Source organism: Pelobates fuscus, chromosome 9, assembly GCF_036172605.1.
Source record: "Pelobates fuscus isolate aPelFus1 chromosome 9, aPelFus1.pri, whole genome shotgun sequence".
Classification (NCBI taxonomy): Eukaryota; Metazoa; Chordata; class Amphibia; order Anura; family Pelobatidae; genus Pelobates; species Pelobates fuscus.
Window position 1 is genome coordinate 4017502 of NC_086325.1, and position 19476 is coordinate 4036977.

A 19476-nucleotide genomic window follows, 5' to 3' on the forward strand; every position below is an offset into this window, starting at 1 on the left:
CCACATAATTAACCTAACCACCTCAAACCTAATTGGCAAGGACATACCCCCGGTCACAACCCTACTGTGTTACGTCTAAAATCAGCGGGGGGACCCCACCAAGACCACCCATGTGTCAGGGTTTCTTTGCTGTTTTATTTTTTATTTTATTTTTTATTTTCATTGTTAATTTTTTATTTCTTACACACATAGAAAAAAAAACACAAGCCATAAACAACACAAAACACAATAACATAAAATTAAATAAAATAAAAATAAAAATACATAAACAAACTAAATTCAATTTTACTTTTCTTTGCTATTACCTTGATTTAATTTATAATCCTTATATTCAACTTATACCAGTATGCAAAGTAAAAATAATTGACATTGACAATTAGTTCTTACTCACAAGCGGAATGCTCAGCATATTCGTCCTGTTTTAACAGTTTTAATACTATTTTACCTAAATCTTTCAGCTTTGCAGTCATACCCTATCAATTATTCATTAATATGCAATAATGTACATGCTTTAACCTCATATCTGTTTTAGGCTATTCCTCCTTTTGCTATAACCTCTATTTATACCTTACACCTATATGCTAACCAATCTTGCCATGTTTTTTCATGGCCACCTTCTCTACCTTCTATTTTATTTACTATTCTCTCATATTCATACGTCTTGTCTACTCTTTCCTGCACTTCCAAGATATTTGGTGGGATTGTTTTTTTCCAATTTTGAGCAATGCTTATTTTTGCAGCGATTAATATATGAATAATAACTACATTATTTTTTATTCAACTCCACTCTTGGTATATATGTAAAAGATAGAACTCAGGGAAATTTGGTATCACTGTATCCATTAAAATTTGAATTACTAATTTAACATCGTTCCAAAACTGTACAAGACGAGAGCATCCCCAAAAAATATGTAATAAAGTTCCCTTCTCCCTTTGACACCTCCAGCACCTGTCAGAGGCAGCTTCATACATTCGAGACACTTTTGCGGGAACTAAGTACCAACGCATTAATATTTTGCTATAAGCTTCCCAATATGTAAGGCTGTGAGATATTTGTTTAGTAATTTTTATAGTTTGATACCAATGGGATAGATCAAAGGTTTTTGATAGGTCTCGTTCCCATAATATCATATAAGGCAACTTTTCTTCCCCATTTACATATAAAAGGCTTTTGTAGCATATTGAAAGAGGTTTACTCTCCATATTAGGGTTCAAACAGAATTTACCCAACCAAGTCACTAAGGCCATATCTAATTTTAACAGCTTATTTTCTAACAAAAAATTCTTGATCCTTAAATACGAAAATACCTCTTTATTCGGAAGGGCAAACTCTGCCTGCAAACTAGGATATGATTTGAGCCCTGCCTCATTATATAACATATGCACTTTACTAATGCCATTACTTTCCCAAGTATTCAAATTTAAATCTTGTATAAAGTGCTTTATTACATATAATGGTGCTAAGACTAATAGCTTTACACCTTTTAGCAATTTAGGAGTCCATTTTGACCAAGATAGAGCATTAATTTTGTCGTAGAAAGCATGTTTTTGCCTATTGACCCATTCATTAAGGTCTCCCATAAAAGCTTTTCTATTAAATAGGGTTTAGCGCAAGCTTGTTCCAGTTTTAACCATACTGGTGAATTTAAACGGAAAAGTACTGCCAAAGCATAGGACAACATAGATGCCTGATAATATTTAATAATGTTAGGAATACCCAATCCGCCTTGTAGATATGGAAGCTCTGTAAGCCTAGCTGCCACCCTTGGCGGTTTTTTTTTCCATATGTATGAGTTAAACATAAGTTGAAATTTTTTTAATAAATTTTTTGGCACAGCCATAGGAATAGTTCGAAAAAGATAAAATATATGGGGTAAGGCCATCATTTTAATTGTGTGTACACACCCTAACCAAGATGTCCCCAAAGTCCCCCAATTTTCTAACTGATCTTTTAATTTATGTAATACAGGAATATGATTATGCTTAATTAAAAGAGAGCTCGTTTTAGTAAGTTTTATGCCCAGGTATGTTAGAAAATCTTTGCGCCAATCGAACGAGTAAGTACCTGCTAATTGATTTATCTCCATTTTAGGTACACCCAACGGTAACGCCTGGGTTTTTTTAACATTATTTTTATAATAGGAGATCATACTAAATCTTTCCAACAGTTTAACTAAATACGGTAATGATTCTTTAGGTTTTGATACAAATAAAAGTGCATCATCAGCAAAAAGAGCTAATTTTTGTTCCCCAACCGGGGTATTTAACCCACATATACCAGCATGTTGTTTTATGTGTCTAATCAAGGGCTCTAAGGTTATTATAAAAATTATTGGGGAAAGTGGGCACCCCTGGCGTGTTCCATTTGAGATCTCAAATTTAGAGGATATAAAGCCAGTATTCATAACCTTCGCTGATGGTTTTGAGTATAATGCCATAATATTGTTCACAAAGGATTGTGGAAAATTGTATTTCTGGAGGACATGCTCCATATAACCCCAATTCAAACGATCAAACGCTTTTTCAGCGTCCAAAGCAAGCAAAATCCCCTGATAATTATTAATACTTGCCCATTCTATAAGATTAATATAATGTCTTGTATTGTCCTCTACTTGTCTACCTGAAACAAAACCAGCTTGCTCCTCTGAAATAAGCCCCAATAGGATCGGTTTTATTCGAGATGCCAATACTTTAGCATATATTTTTATATCTACATTTAAGAGTGAAATGGGCCTGAGGTTAGCGCATTCTGTTGGTGGTTTACCAGGCTTAGGAAGGGTTACTATAAATGCCTCTAACATTTCCGGCGGTATCGCATTTGGTGTTTTAAAGCTATTAAAAAGCTTCGTAAGAAATGGTGTCAAGATCGGTTCCATTTTGATATAATAATAGTTAGAAAAACCATCTGGCCCTGGTGCTTTATGTTTGGGAAGAGCCAATATAGCTTTGCTTATTTCATCTTCTATAAATGGCTCCACCAACATCTGTTGTTGACTCACTGAAATTTTAGGAAGATCTATTTCCTCCAAAAATGTATCTATTTCAGAGCCAGAAGGCTGTAATATATTTGAGTCTTCCGTTAAATTATACAGTTTCCTATAATAACCTGCTAATTCAGCTACAATATCTTTTGGGTTAAATAATTTACAACAGTTTTAAACAGCAACCCTTCCTTTTTCAGTGACTGAGTTTTCAGCTGTAATTAAAGAGAAGCTCCTTCAGTATGTGTCAGGGTACCTGTGGTCTCTACCTCCGAAAGAGGTAGAGACTTAGCTGTTCCTCCATCCAGACGGTCTGATGGCTCCCTTCCCCGCGGTCTATCCGGTCATGCTAGGCCGGCCGCGAGGGAGTGACTGCCTTTTACAGCATCTAGGCAGGAAGTAGTCATCAGGACACTCCCCCGGAACGACCTGTCAGTCAATTGCTGCAGGACCAATCAGGACGCCTCGGAGGCGTGGTTACTGCTCTGAACAGGGTATTTAACAGAGCTTCTTTCATTAGCTCATTGCCCTGTCGTGGTTCTAGCTTGTTCTAGTCACTCAGTGCTTGTGTATTCTATTATCCCTTTTGGTTTTGACCCGGCTTGTTTACCTTACTCTGCTTATTTCTGTTACCCTTGATTCGGCTTGTCTCTCGCTTACCTGTCTTCTGTTACCCTCGACCTCGGCTTGTCTTTGACCATTCTATACTGTACTACTTACGTTAGTCCGGCCATTCTAAGGTCCGGTATACGTATCTGGCTACTGTTTGTACTCTGCGTGTTGGATCCCTGTCCCGATCCTGACATTACGACAGGGCCAATGGATCCTGCAAGTACAAACAGTCAGCTGGCTGCTCCTGATCCTAGGTTTGAAGCCATGGATCACAGAATGGATCAGATGGCGCTTGCGCTACAGGCTCTATTAGCTTGTGCCAATAACCCACCAGAGGAGATACGTAATACCCCTGTTTCTCCTGTCGGTTCAGGTCTAGAGGTAGCCACAGTGGGTGCTTCTTCTCGCATTACCCCCCCAGTACGCTATGGTGGGGCTCCAGAGAAGTGTCGTGGTTTTTTAAACCAAATTAGTATCCACTTTGAATTGCAACCTCGCTCTTATCCTACAGATAGGGCAAAAGTAGGATTTATTATCACCCTACTCATTGAGAAAGCTCTGAGATGGGCCAACCCACTATGGGAGAACGATAACCCATTAGTTTATAACTATAACGCATTTGTAGTTGCTTTTAGAAGAACATTTGACCCTCCAGGTAGAAAGGTTAATGCAGCCAGATTACTGTTGCGCCTGAGACAGGAGAACCGAACACTGGTGGATTATGCACTAGAGTTCAGGTCTCTGGCGGCAGAAATCAAGTGGAATGAGCAGGCGTATATGGATGTATTTTTGAATGGCCTATCTGATGTAATCCTTGATGAGGTTGCTACCAGAGAACTACCTGAGAATTTAGAGGATTTCATTTCGTTCATCTCTCGTATAGATGAACGTCTAAGAGAGAGACAAAACACTCGAGAGAGGAACCAGAGACCTTCTTTTAGGTTAGCTCCCGCTTTTCCAAGTCCTGACTCCACGATATCTTTGCTTACTGAACCTATGCAGATAAGGTATACCCGCCTCTCTGAGGAGGAAAGACAGCACAGGAGAAGAGAGGGTTTGTGTATGCATTGTGGAGCCAAGGGTCATTTACTCTCGAACTGTTCTAACCGCACGGGAAACGCTCGCACCTAAGTCTCTCGAGAGGACAGGCCTTGGGTGTTTCTATTTTGTCCTCTACTCCTAATTATAAAGATCACAGGCTTCTGCTACCAGTTTCCTTAACTTGGGGGAAGGAAGTAGTAAGGGCTATGGCATTGATAGATTCCGGTGCTGCTGAGAATTTTATCGACCAAGCCTTTGCTAGTAAGAACAATTTCCCATCCCAGCTAACGGAGACACCTTTGGCCGTTGAGGCCATAGATGGTAGACCACTACTAGACCCTGTTATCTTTCGTGAGACCATACCCATTGAGTTAAATGTTGGTATCCTACACGTGGAGAATTTATCTCTTATGCTCATTTCGTCTCCTTCCGTTCCCATAGTTCTGGGGTACCCATGGTTGAAAAAACATAACCCTATTATTGATTGGGAGTTAGGAGAGATACTCTCGTGGGGCCAGGGCTGCCAGGATCGGTGTTTGTGCAAGGTTTCTCCATTAGCTAATATTAACATACCGGAGAATCCTACTCAGTCCACAGAAAGACAAATACCAGACCTTTACCTAGACTTAAGGGCAGTGTTTGACAAGAAGAATGCCGATTCTTTGCCTCCACACAGGTCATTTGACTGTAAGATTAAGCTTCTACCCGGCACTATGCCTCCGAGGGGCCATGTATATCCTTTGTCTGTTCAGGAAAACTCGGTTCTAGAGGAGTATATTCGGGAGAATTTAGAAAAGGGATTCATCAGGAGGTCTTCTTCTCCGGCCGGGGCTGAGTTCTTTTTCATTAAGAAGAAGGATGGCACGCTGAGACCTTGTATCGATTACCGAGGCTTGAATAAAATAACTGTCAGAAATGCCTATCCTATCCCACTGATTACCGAGTTATTTGATCGTCTTAAGGGCTCCAAAATCTTCACCAAGTTAGATCTCAGAGGGGCTTACAATTTGGTGAGAATCCAGCAAGGTCACGAGTGGATGACGGCATTCAATACCCGGTATGGCCATTACGAATACACTGTTATGCCATTTGGACTATGCAATGCTCCTGCAGTATTTCAAGATTTGATTAATGAGGTACTTAGGGAGTTTCAGCACGATTGTGTTATTGTTTACCTGGACGACATACTAATACACTCTAAGGAGATTGAGACTCACCATAGACAGGTCAGAAAGGTATTACACAAGCTGCTGCAACATGGTCTATATTGCAAATTGGAGAAGTGCAGTTTTGATCAGTCTCAGGTAGACTTTCTTGGATACGTGATTTCTGGGGAGGGTTTTAAAATGGATCCTGTAAAACTCCAATCTATTTTAGACTGGCCCTTGCCCAAAGGACTCAAGGCTATCCAAAGGTTTATTGGTTTTTCCAACTACTATAGGCGCTTCATTAAAGGATACTCCTCTATCATTGCGCCTATTACCAATATGACCAAACAAGGGGCTGATACTAAGTTCTGGTCTAAGGAAGCTCTTGGTGCTTTCAAGACTCTCAAGGAACTTTTTGCCTCGGCTCCCATTCTAGTCCATCCTGATACGACTCTGCCTTTCTTGCTCGAGGTCGATGCCTCTGAGACAGCAGTTGGGGCTGTTCTGTCTCAAAGGTTAGGGGTGGATAAACCGTTACACCCTTGTGGTTTCTTCTCTAAGAAATTTTCTGGGCCTGAGAGCAGATATGACATCGGGGAAAGGGAACTGTTAGCAGTCATTAAAGCCTTAAAGGAGTGGAGACATTTGTTGGAGGGGACCCTACACCCTATTACGATTTTGACGGACCACAAAAACTTGTCCTATATTGGGGAGGCTAAGCGCTTATCCTCTAGACAAGCTCGTTGGTCCTTATTCCTGACTCACTTCAATTATGTACTGACTTACAGACCTGGTTCTAAAAACTCTAAAGCCGATGCATTATCTCGCCAATATGAACCTTCTACTGTACCTGAACCAGTTCTTTCTTCTATAGTTCCGAAATGCAATATCATTGCTAATACGAATCTCAGGATTCATTCTCCATTACTGGCCGAGATCATTAAGTTGCAACATCTAGCACCTAAACAGACTCCTGCGGGCCGTCATTTCGTTCCTCCTGCTCTTCAACTGGAACTTTTACAGTGTTTACATAATAGCAAGATGGCGGGACATCCTGGTATTCGCAAAACTTACGCATTGATCTCTAAGGACTTCTGGTGGCCTGCTTTACGGAGGGATATTGAGGAGTTCATCGCTGCATGTGAAGTTTGTACTAAAACCAAACAACCCCATACGCTTCCATGTGGATTCCTGCACCCCTTGGAGGTTCCAGAAAAACCATGGTCCTGTTTGGCCATGGACTTTATTGTCGATCTACCTATCTCTAAAAGACAGACTGTTATCCTCACCGTGGTTGACAGGTTTACTAAGATGGCACACTTCATTCCCCTGCCTAAACTCCCGTCTTCTCCCGAATTGGCAGAGATATTCGCTAAGGAGATTTTTCGCCTACATGGGATACCCTCTCAAATTGTATCGGACAGAGGCTCCCAATTTGTTTCCCGCTTTTGGAGGTCCTTCTGCTCTCAACTTGGTATTAAATTAAACTTTTCTTCTGCCTATCATCCTCAGTCTAACGGAGCTGCTGAACGTACCAACCAGAAAATTGAACAATATTTACGATGCTTTGTTTCTGAACACCAGGATGATTGGGTCGGTTTGATTCCTTGGGCGGAGTTTGCACACAACAATCTCGTTTGCGATTCTACTCATTCAAGCCCCTTCTTCATGAATTATGGTTTTCATTCGTCTATTCTTCCTTCGGATTCTCCTTCCCAGGGGGTGCCGTCGGTTGATGTTCATGTTGCCAATTTGAGGAAGTTGTGGGATCAAACTCGACAAATCCTTGTGCACAACTCTATGTTGGTCAAGAAACACGCTGATAAACGTAGAAGGGCGGCTCCGGTCTTTGTTCCAGGTGATAGGGTATGGCTGAGCACGAGGAACATCCGTTTAAAAGTGCCCTCCATGAAGTTCGCTCCTCGTTATATTGGACCCTACAGGGTGCTGAGCCGTATCAATCCAGTTGCGTACCGTTTAGCTCTTCCTAATACCTTACGCATCCCGAACTCATTTCACGTTTCATTGCTGAAACCACTCATATGTAACAGATTTTCCTCCACAATAGCCCTTCCTCGCTCCGTTCAGGTGGAGGGTCAGGAGGAGTATGAGGTTAACTCTATTATTGATTCTCGAATCTCCCGGGGGAGAGTACAATATCTGGTTGATTGGAAGGGATATGGTCCTGAGGAGAGGAGTTGGGTACCTCAGGAGGATGTTCATGCTCCGTGTCTCCGCAGGGCGTATCACTCTCGCTTCCCATCTCATCCCGGTTCATTCCGCCCGGTGGGCGTATCTGAGAGGGGGGGTACTGTCAGGGTACCTGTGGTCTCTCCCTCCGAAAGAGGTAGAGACTTAGCTGTTCCTCCATCCAGACGGTCTGATGGCTCCCTTCCCCGCGGTCTATCCGGTCATGCTAGGCCGGCCGCGAGGGAGTGACTGCCTTTTACAGCATCTAGGCAGGAAGTAGTCATCAGGACACTCCCCCGGAACGACCTGTCAGTCAATTGCTGCAGGACCAATCAGGACGCCTCGGAGGCGTGGTTACTGCTCTGAACAGGGTATTTAACAGAGCTTCTTTCATTAGCTCATTGCCCTGTCGTGGTTCTAGCTTGTTCTAGTCACTCAGTGCTTGTGTATTCTATTATCCCTTTTGGTTTTGACCCGGCTTGTTTACCTTACTCTGCTTATTTCTGTTACCCTTGATTCGGCTTGTCTCTCGCTTACCTGTCTTCTGTTACCCTCGACCTCGGCTTGTCTTTGACCATTCTATACTGTACTACTTACGTTAGTCCGGCCATTCTAAGGTCCGGTATACGTATCTGGCTACTGTTTGTACTCTGCGTGTTGGATCCCTGTCCCGATCCTGACAGTATGTTGCCACGGTTACTCACCTGAGAATAGTAATCAACCCTGCTGCTAATCAGTTCTGCCTATTTAAGCAGCAAATCCCAGAACCTCCTTGCCCTTGCGTGGTTTCCTGATCCCCAGAAGTCTCCTTGTTCCTGTGTTTCCTGTTTGCTCCTGGTTCCTGACTCCGGCCTTGTTCCTGACTCCGCTGCTCTCCGTTCTCCTGATCCTGGCTCGTCTGACTACCCGCTCTGGTGACTGACCCCTGCTTGCCTCCTGGACTTTGCTTCTGGTTATTTCTTTGTTATTTATTAATAAAGGTGTTTTTGCATCTAGTTCTGTCTCTGTCTGGTTCCTGGTCCCTAACACCATGGCCTTCCGCTTCCACCGCTTCCTGCAGAACAATTAAAGAGGTCAAGCCTGACCTCCGTCAAGTGCACCCCATCCCCTCGAAATAGATTGGCCGCATCCCGCTCAAAAACCCTATGGCGAACCGGAATCCCCTGAACCTCTAAGACAAACCTAGAAACCCTCCTATTCAATTTTCGACAGCAGCGCTCCATGGCACTCTGATTCCGAGCACGCTGCAAGAAATTACGAGTGATAACATCTGTCCAAACCAGGCATACATCAGGAAATAGAACTAAAATGTGTGCCATGTCCTGTTTAATGGCCGACACCAAATCCCATATGGGCACCGAACCCAGGTCATTGAGGAGGAGGATGTTCCCCCACCAAAGCATGAAAAAGCGCCCTACTGAGGCGCTGGACGGTTCATAATCGAGAGCCATGGCCTATATCCATCTGGTCCCAGGTCAGCGAGGGTCGCACCGCCAGCCGCTGACTAAACTGTTTGTCGTACCTCCACCAATCCAGCCCCCCATAGGTGCAACATGCATTCCAGATAGTGTCCTGATAGACTTCTCCCCCATGACGCTAGCCAAAATAGTAAATGCCCGAATCCAATCCCCCAAAATCTTGGGGATTTTTCGATAGCAGTACTTTTCCCTGTCATTCTCGGACTCCTTACTGTCCTTTTCCACCACCGGAGGAGCTTCCTTCTATGGCAGGAGGGAAAATATTTCCACGAACTTCCCTTTCCAAATTTTTTTCCCTCATTTCCTGCTTCAAGTGCAAGCCCAACGAGCCAGACCAGCACATGTGAGCAGCGCCATGCTCCATGTCCAAAACGCCCGCTTAAAGAGAAGCATCGCCCGTGCTAGCAACAGCACAGGACACTGCAGGCACAGGGGGACCCAGGGGTGCTGAAGGCAATGGACCACTACTCACTAAGGACAAGGACCCAGGGGGGATCCACACCGGCAGCTATACCTGGGCTGAGGTGAGCGTATTGCTTGCGGAGTTGCCAGCCACTATCCAGCTCAGCAGCAGCTTTGAGGGAAGCCAGACGAGCCTCAACCTCCATCCCTCAAGCTGGTAAACCTACAGGCCCTTAATGCCACACCGATGTCGACGTGCTCTGCATTCCTTCAGTGATTCCAGGCAGCTGAAGAATCCGCTCTGACATTGGCTGCGGGTAGAACATTGAGGCCGGAGTCAGAGTCCACAGCGGGAAGCAGCAAGCAGACCTTCATCAATTGTGAGTGGAGTCTCTGCTTGCTCATACTGGTTTATTTTTCAAATGGATTCTACTGAAAAGGGCTGGACAGTTGGTTTGTAGAGGGCGGACAGCGGATTGTAAAGGGGTGCAGGGATTTTGTAGAGGGGTGACAGGGGATTGTGAAGGGGCAGGGGTTTTGTAGAGGGGGACAAGGGTTTAGGAGATCTTTTGGGAATCTGTAAAGAAAGCCTACCAGCAGATTTATTACAAATACTCAAAGACTCGTTACCCACTCACCTCGAAGTTCAATATATTGACCCGTCCACCATCCAGACAAGAATTCCCCCATCTATGCTGTTACGGGAACTTAGGAGGAAATAACTATGTTTACTTTTCACAGTATCCTTATTGCATATTATAAGGAAATGGACTTTTGTCTAATGTTCTAAATTGCTGAAGAAGATGTTATGAGTATAATCTTTCATTATTACAGCCTGTGATTGATTAACACTCAGACGTCATAAAAAATGAGTCTCCAACACAACACAACCCCTGACCCCAGCCATGTGCGCCATTAATATGCAACAACTACATCACTTCTAGGAGGAAATCAGTTTTATTTGTTTAATGAGGAGACTATATTTAAAAGAAGAAAAACTACCACAACAAGAGGACATAGTCTTAAATTAGAGGGACAAAGGTTTAAAAATAATATCAGGAAGTATTACTTTACTGAGAGGGTAGTGGATGCATGGAATAGCCTTCCAGCTGAAGTGGTAGAGGTTAACACAGTGAAGGAGTTTAAGCATGCGTGGGATAGGCATAAGGCTATCCTAACTATAAGATAAGGCCAGGGACTAATGAAAGTATTTAGAAAACTGGGCAGACTAGATGGGCCGAATGGTTCTTATCTGCCGTCACATTCTATGTTTCTATGTTTCTATGTTTTATTTGTTTAATCACTTCTAGGAGGAAATCAGTTTTATTTGTTTTTTCAAAATATTTATTGAAAAATATTACATGTTTAATAATATATGCAGTACGTTGTAATTAATTATACAGACCTGTGGTTGTTTTTTGCTGGCTATTAGATTAATTTATTGATATCATATATTGTAAAGCGCTACAGAAATTGATGGTGCTATTTAAATAATAAAATAACAATAATATTAATAAAACAACTCTCCCCTATATTACTAGCAGCGACTTTGTCCTCACAAGCTGCTAAGCAGTGTCGCTAAGTGAGGGGTTTCTTGTGATCACTAGTGGCCATTTAAATAAAGTATAATAAAAGGTACGTTTTCATTGTGTGTGTTAGTAATGTCGTGTATATCTGCACACAGTATTCTGGTGACCTCTAGTGGTGAATTTTTATAGTTTCATAGTAAATGTTAAGTTTCCGTTTTCACTGTACATCCAAGCCAATAATATCATTTTGATTTCAATAGCCAATAGAAAGTGCAGAATAAAAATAAGTAAATTTATGAAAATTAATCCCCAAGACATATTGTTTCCTTTTTCATTATTTGTAACATTTGTTTTATTAAAATACATATTTGATACAAATGTTGAAATTCATGCACTGAATAAAATAATTATACGTCTAAACCAATAAAAAGTACAGTTACCAACGTTTAAAAAGTTTTCATGAATTTTTTTAAATATGTTTAAATCAAGGTGATTCTTACATTCTATCATTGTTTACATTAACAGGGAACAATCCCATTATGCCTTTGATGTCCATCCAGCCTATTGAAATTGACGGGATATTATAGATCTTCTGCAGGTATTACTCCTTCAGGCTGATTAACCTTTTGAAGAGAGCTTGATGGCTGATATTCATTGCCGTCACTTGTAGTTAAGGAAAGCAGACCCGTTCTAGTCAGAGCTTTCTGGAGTTCGAATTAATGTTGGACGCCTTATCTGTACCTAAAAGAAAAAAAAATATCCACTGAATGAATGGATCAAGTCTATAAATACACGAAAAGGAACATAAATCTATCATTTAAATCTATCATTGCCTATTTTTTTTCCTTGGGGTTTTCATTCTATGTTGTAGTTATTCTTTTATTTGCTCTATTTTAATAGTTTTGCTATATAAAGGTGAATGCTTCTGTATTCTCGCACTGTGTGGCCCTCCTAGAACTTGCTCGCTGAGTTCATCGATCAGATCTATCACGATTTACATAGTTACATAGGATGAAAAGAGACTTGCATCCATCAAGTTCAGCTTTCCTCATATATGTTTTTGCTGTTAATCGGAAAAAAAGCAAAACGCACTTTAAAGCTCTTTCTAATTTGCAACAAACTAGGAAAATGTTCTTCGTCCCCAGAATGACAGTCAGACCTCTCCATGGATCAAGAAGCTGTTAGCCCACATAATATTATATCCCTGAATGGCAGGGATATTATGCAAATATTCACCCAGCAGCTGTTAAAAAATCTGTACAGACCTCTGATATGTTATTATCCCTAATTTACTAACATTTAGGGTGTAAGTTTCCTGTGCATGTTCCACCCTTGGTGGATAACTCTGCATTCTCTACATTAAATTTCAGCTGCCATTTGAGTGCCCAGTCCCCTAGTCTAGCTAAATCCCTCTGCAGCAAAGCAATATCCTGCTCACATTTTATTACTTTACAAAGTTTTGTGTCATCTGCAAACACTGATACATGGCTTTCATGCTTTTTTCAAGATCATTTGTAAGCATGTTAAATAGAAGCGGTCCCAAAACAGAACCCTGAGGGACACAACTTGCCACCTCTGTCCAGCTTGAAAATGTACCATTAACGACAACTCTTTGTACTCTAATTTTAAGCCAATGTTCTACCCAAGAACAAGCATTTTCCTCTAGACCGATTTCTCTGAGTTTGAACACTAACCTATTGTGTGGAACTGTATCAAATGCTTTGGCAAAATCCAAATAGATCACATCCACTGCAACACCCTCTATACTTCTGATTACTTCTTCAAAGAAAATTTAAAATTAATGCGAAAGCTGTAAAATCCCCTTAACACAATGACGTTGCTGGTTATACAATGATAGAGTAAGTAAAGCCGTTGATATGCTGATACTGGTACCAGAAGCATTCCCCATTGTTACATTATCTACATTTAAATAACCACTGGACACATTTAAAACAACAAATATAATAATTGTTAATGTTGTCATTTATATACTAAAGCCTTTTCTGCAGCGCTGTACAATATTATAAACAGAGAATATGTACATTGTAGGCATGTGCATGGGAAAAACATTAGTTTCGGTTCGGCATTCTGAAATTCGGGACTTCGACAATTCGGGACTTCAGCAATTCGGCACTTCGACACTTCGGAACTTCGGAACTTCAGCACTTCGACACTTCGGAACTTCGGCACTTCGACATTTTGGAACTTCGGCACTTCGACACTTCAGAAATTCGGTAATTTCAGAACTTCAGGACCTCGGCAATTCGGCAATTCAGCACTTTGGCATTTTGGAACTTCGGCACTTCGGGACTTTGGAACGTCTCTTGCAGCCGCTTGGTAGATAACTCCTAATTCCCACGGTATTAGGGAGTTATCTACCAAAAGGCTGAAAGACCTAAATTGGTCTTTCAGCCAAATTTACTAATACTAAGTAAAAATTACTTAGTATTAGTAAATTGTGCCCCATACTTGCTTTACCGCGAGTAGGGGCATGTCTATTAAACAGTAAGCAGCCAGTGGCTGCTCACTGTTATTAAAAAAAAAAAAACTGTGTTCCCCCTCCCGACCCCCCACCTTTTAAACTATAGGGTGGAGGGCTATTGCCCCCCACCAGCCCCCACCCCTGAGCGGCGGGTGTGGGCCCTAAAGTAAAATAATGGGGGGGGACCTATTGTCCTCCCCCCGGCCCCCACCCCTGAGCGGTGGGTGGGGGCCCTAAAATACTAATTAGGGGGGGGACCTAATGTCCTCCCCCCCGGCCCCCACCCCTGAGCAGTGTGTAGGGGCCCTAAATTAGAATGAGGGGGGAGGACCTAATGTCCTCCCCCCTGGACCCCACCCCTGAGCGGTGGGTGGGGGCCCTAAAATACTAATTAGGGGGGACCTAATGTCCTCCCCCCCCATGGCCCCCACCACTGAGCAGTGGGTGGGGGCCCTAAATTAGAATGAGGGGGGAGGACCTAATGTCCTCCCCCCTGGCCCCCACCCCTGAGCGGTGCGTGGGGGCCCTAAAATACTAATTAGGGGGGACCTAATGTCCTCCCTCCTGACCCCCACCCCTGAGTGGTGGATGGGGGCCCTAAAATACTAATTAGGGGGGGGACCTAATATCCTTCCCCCTACCCCCCACCCCTGAGCGGTGGGTGGGGGCCCTAAATAAAAAAAAGTAGCCCTCCCTCCCCCGGGTGACTAGGGGTCCCCAAACCCTTAGTCACCCCCCTCCCCCAAAAAATTAGCCCCTACCTATCCCCCTCACCCTAAAAATACCTAAAAATAATGACATTTAACGAAGTACCTGAAAAAAAAAAAAAAAACGTACCATTTGATGTTTTCTTTCTTCTAAAATCTTCTTTTTCAGACCCAAAAAGGCCAAATAAAAAGCTATAATAACCAACGCACTTAAAAAAAAAAATAGCGCCCAAAAAAATAATCCTTCTTCACCCGGCGAGGGCTCCGCGCAGACTGAGCTCTGCAGGGCGGGGGAAGGCTTATAAAGCCTTGCCCCGCCCTGCAATTAGGCTCAGAGCACTCTGATTGGTGGGTTTAATCCAATCAGAGTGCTCTGACAGATAAATGAAGAGACTGACAGGTAAGTCTCTACATTTACCTGTCACAGCACTCTGATTGGTTGGTTTGAAATCCACCAATCAGTGTGCTCTGTGTCATGTTACACAGCGTGGGAAAGTTCTTTGGAATTTTCCCACGCTCTGTAATTTGACTCATAACTCTCTTCTTCTTTCACTGGGTAAGTATATTAGTACTTGGGCAATACTGTGCTTCGGAACTTTGGCAATTCGGCACTGTGGCACTTCGGAACTTTGGCAACTTCGGCACTTCAGCACTTCAGCACTTTGGAACTTCGGCACTTCTACACTTCGACACTACGAAAATTCGGTAATTTCAAACTTCGGGACCTCGGTAATTCGGCACTTTGGCAATTCGGAACTTCGTCAATTCGGCCTTTTGGAAGTACCCAAATGTCCGAATTGCCCGAAATTCGTCCAAATTCATATTCGGCCGAAACGAATTGCACATGTCTAGTACATTGCAAAGCATGACAGATATTTTAAACGGCCATGTTCAGTCCAATTGTGCTTAATTGTAGTCACTTAATATAAAATAATAAACCAACCAGATTGCATCAGAACAAACTCCTGAATAATCATCCATTGACCAGCTCATAATATCTCCAGGAGCAAACATTCACTTTTAATTCCTTGAAATAACTGAATCAACTCTGTGCATCATCCGAGTTAATGGATACATTTGCAATAAACCCCTGTGTGGCATTTTATCATCCAGGGAACAAGATGCTTGCAGGGGTTTATGGGTAATGCAGAGCTCTCCATTGGCATTTTAAAGAAGGTCTGGGGTTTGATGATAGATCCAAGCCAATAATATCATTTTGATTTCAATAGCCAATAGAAAGTGCAGAATAAAAATAAGTAAATTTATGAAAATTAATCCCCAAGACATATTGTTTCCTTTTTCAATATTTGTAACATTTGTTTTATTAAAATACATATTTGATACAAATGTTGAAATTCATGCACTGAATAAAATAATTATACGTCTAAACCAATAAAAAATACAGTTACCAACGTTTGAAAAGTTTTCATGAATTTTTCTAAATATGTTTAAATCAAGGTGATTCTTACATTCTATCATTGTTTACATTAACAGGGAACAATCCCATTATGCCTTTGATGTCCATCCAGCCTATTGAAATTGACGGGATATTATAGATCTTCTGCAGGTATTACTCCTTCAGGCTGATTAACCTTTTGAAGAGAGCTTGATGGCTGATATTCATTGCCGTCACTTGTAGTTAAGGAAAGCAGACCCGTTCTAGTCAGAGCTTTCTGGAGTTCGAATTAATGTTGGACGCCTTATCTGTACCTAAAAGAAAAAAAAATATCCACTGAATGAATGGATCAAGTCTATAAATACACGAAAAGGAACATAAATCTATCATTTAAATCTATCATTGCCTATTTTTTTTCCTTGGGGTTTTCATTCTATGTTGTAGTTATTCTTTTATTTGCTCTATTTTAATAGTTTTGCTATATAAAGGTGAATGCTTCTGTATTCTCGCACTGTGTGGCCCTCCTAGAACTTGCTCGCTGAGTTCATCGATCAGATCTATCACGATTTACATAGTTACATAGGATGAAAAGAGACTTGCATCCATCAAGTTCAGCTTTCCTCATATATGTTTTTGCTGTTAATCGGAAAAAAAGCAAAACGCACTTTAAAGCTCTTTCTAATTTGCAACAAACTAGGAAAATGTTCTTCGTCCCCAGAATGACAGTCAGACCTCTCCATGGATCAAGAAGCTGTTAGCCCACATAATATTATATCCCTGAATGGCAGGGATATTATGCAAATATTCACCCAGCAGCTGTTAAAAAATCTGTACAGACCTCTGATATGTTATTATCCCTAATTTACTAACATTTAGGGTGTAAGTTTCCTGTGCATGTTCCACCCTTGGTGGATAACTCTGCATTCTCTACATTAAATTTCAGCTGCCATTTGAGTGCCCAGTCCCCTAGTCTAGCTAAATCCCTCTGCAGCAAAGCAATATCCTGCTCACATTTTATTACTTTACAAAGTTTTGTGTCATCTGCAAACACTGATACATGGCTTTCATGCTTTTTTCAAGATCATTTGTAAGCATGTTAAATAGAAGCGGTCCCAAAACAGAACCCTGAGGGACACAACTTGCCACCTCTGTCCAGCTTGAAAATGTACCATTAACGACAACTCTTTGTACTCTAATTTTAAGCCAATGTTCTACCCAAGAACAAGCATTTTCCTCTAGACCGATTTCTCTGAGTTTGAACACTAACCTATTGTGTGGAACTGTATCAAATGCTTTGGCAAAATCCAAATAGATCACATCCACTGCAACACCCTCTATACTTCTGATTACTTCTTCAAAGAAAATTTAAAATTAATGCGAAAGCTGTAAAATCCCCTTAACACAATGACGTTGCTGGTTATACAATGATAGAGTAAGTAAAGCCGTTGATATGCTGATACTGGTACCAGAAGCATTCCCCATTGTTACATTATCTACATTTAAATAACCACTGGACACATTTAAAACAACAAATATAATAATTGTTAATGTTGTCATTTATATACTAAAGCCTTTTCTGCAGCGCTGTACAATATTATAAACAGAGAATATGTACATTGTAGGCATGTGCATGGGAAAAACATTAGTTTCGGTTCGGCATTCTGAAATTCGGGACTTCGACAATTCGGGACTTCAGCAATTCGGCACTTCGACACTTCGGAACTTCAGCACTTCGACACTTCGGAACTTCGGCACTTCGACATTTTGGAACTTCGGCACTTCGACACTTCAGAAATTCGGTAATTTCAGAACTTCAGGACCTCGGCAATTCGGCAATTCAGCACTTTGGCATTTTGGAACTTCGGCACTTCGGGACTTTGGAACGTCTCTTGCAGCCGCTTGGTAGATAACTCCTAATTCCCACGGTATTAGGGAGTTATCTACCAAAAGGCTGAAAGACCTAAATTGGTCTTTCAGCCAAATTTACTAATACTAAGTAAAAATTACTTAGTATTAGTAAATTGTGCCCCATACTTGCTTTACCGCGAGTAGGGGCATGTCTATTAAACAGTAAGCAGCCAGTGGCTGCTCACTGTTATTAAAAAAAAAAAAACTGTGTTCCCCCTCCCGACCCCCCACCTTTTAAACTATAGGGTGGAGGGCTATTGCCCCCCACCAGCCCCCACCCCTGAGCGGCGGGTGTGGGCCCTAAAGTAAAATAATGGGGGGGGACCTATTGTCCTCCCCCCGGCCCCCACCCCTGAGCGGTGGGTGGGGGCCCTAAAATACTAATTAGGGGGGGGACCTAATGTCCTCCCCCCCGGCCCCCACCCCTGAGCAGTGTGTAGGGGCCCTAAATTAGAATGAGGGGGGAGGACCTAATGTCCTCCCCCCTGGACCCCACCCCTGAGCGGTGGGTGGGGGCCCTAAAATACTAATTAGGGGGGACCTAATGTCCTCCCCCCCCATGGCCCCCACCACTGAGCAGTGGGTGGGGGCCCTAAATTAGAATGAGGGGGGAGGACCTAATGTCCTCCCCCCTGGCCCCCACCCCTGAGCGGTGCGTGGGGGCCCTAAAATACTAATTAGGGGGGACCTAATGTCCTCCCTCCTGACCCCCACCCCTGAGTGGTGGATGGGGGCCCTAAAATACTAATTAGGGGGGGGACCTAATATCCTTCCCCCTACCCCCCACCCCTGAGCGGTGGGTGGGGGCCCTAAATAAAAAAAAGTAGCCCTCCCTCCCCCGGGTGACTAGGGGTCCCCAAACCCTTAGTCACCCCCCTCCCCCAAAAAATTAGCCCCTACCTATCCCCCTCACCCTAAAAATACCTAAAAATAATGACATTTAACGAAGTACCTGAAAAAAAAAAAAAAAACGTACCATTTGATGTTTTCTTTCTTCTAAAATCTTCTTTTTCAGACCCAAAAAGGCCAAATAAAAAGCTATAATAACCAACGCACTTAAAAAAAAAAATAGCGCCCAAAAAAATAATCCTTCTTCACCCGGCGAGGGCTCCGCGCAGACTGAGCTCTGCAGGGCGGGGGAAGGCTTATAAAGCCTTGCCCCGCCCTGCAATTAGGCTCAGAGCACTCTGATTGGTGGGTTTAATCCAATCAGAGTGCTCTGACAGATAAATGAAGAGACTGACAGGTAAGTCTCTACATTTACCTGTCACAGCACTCTGATTGGTTGGTTTGAAATCCACCAATCAGTGTGCTCTGTGTCATGTTACACAGCGTGGGAAAGTTCTTTGGAATTTTCCCACGCTCTGTAATTTGACTCATAACTCTCTTCTTCTTTCACTGGGTAAGTATATTAGTACTTGGGCAATACTGTGCTTCGGAACTTTGGCAATTCGGCACTGTGGCACTTCGGAACTTTGGCAACTTCGGCACTTCAGCACTTCAGCACTTTGGAACTTCGGCACTTCTACACTTCGACACTACGAAAATTCGGTAATTTCAAACTTCGGGACCTCGGTAATTCGGCACTTTGGCAATTCGGAA

General features: G+C 42.5%; 2 protein-coding genes across 2 annotated transcripts in view; both read right to left on the minus strand.

Moving 5' to 3' along the window:
• The window catches only part of LOC134572991 (mucin-22-like), a 42570-nt gene extending 32512 nt beyond the window's left edge, over positions 1-10058 (minus strand). The window contains exon 1 of the mRNA XM_063432345.1: positions 9965-10058. Within this exon, the coding sequence (XP_063288415.1) occupies positions 9965-10058 (94 nt within the window). The remainder of the gene's footprint in view (positions 1-9964) is intronic.
• A 6118-nt stretch (positions 10059-16176) lies between these two features.
• Positions 16177-19476, minus strand: part of LOC134572199 (mucin-3A-like) — a 67505-nt gene continuing 64205 nt past the window's right edge. Inside the window, exon 10 of the mRNA XM_063431009.1 lies at positions 16177-16280. Coding sequence (XP_063287079.1) covers positions 16230-16280 — 51 coding nt within the window. The 3' untranslated portion in view covers positions 16177-16229. The remainder of the gene's footprint in view (positions 16281-19476) is intronic.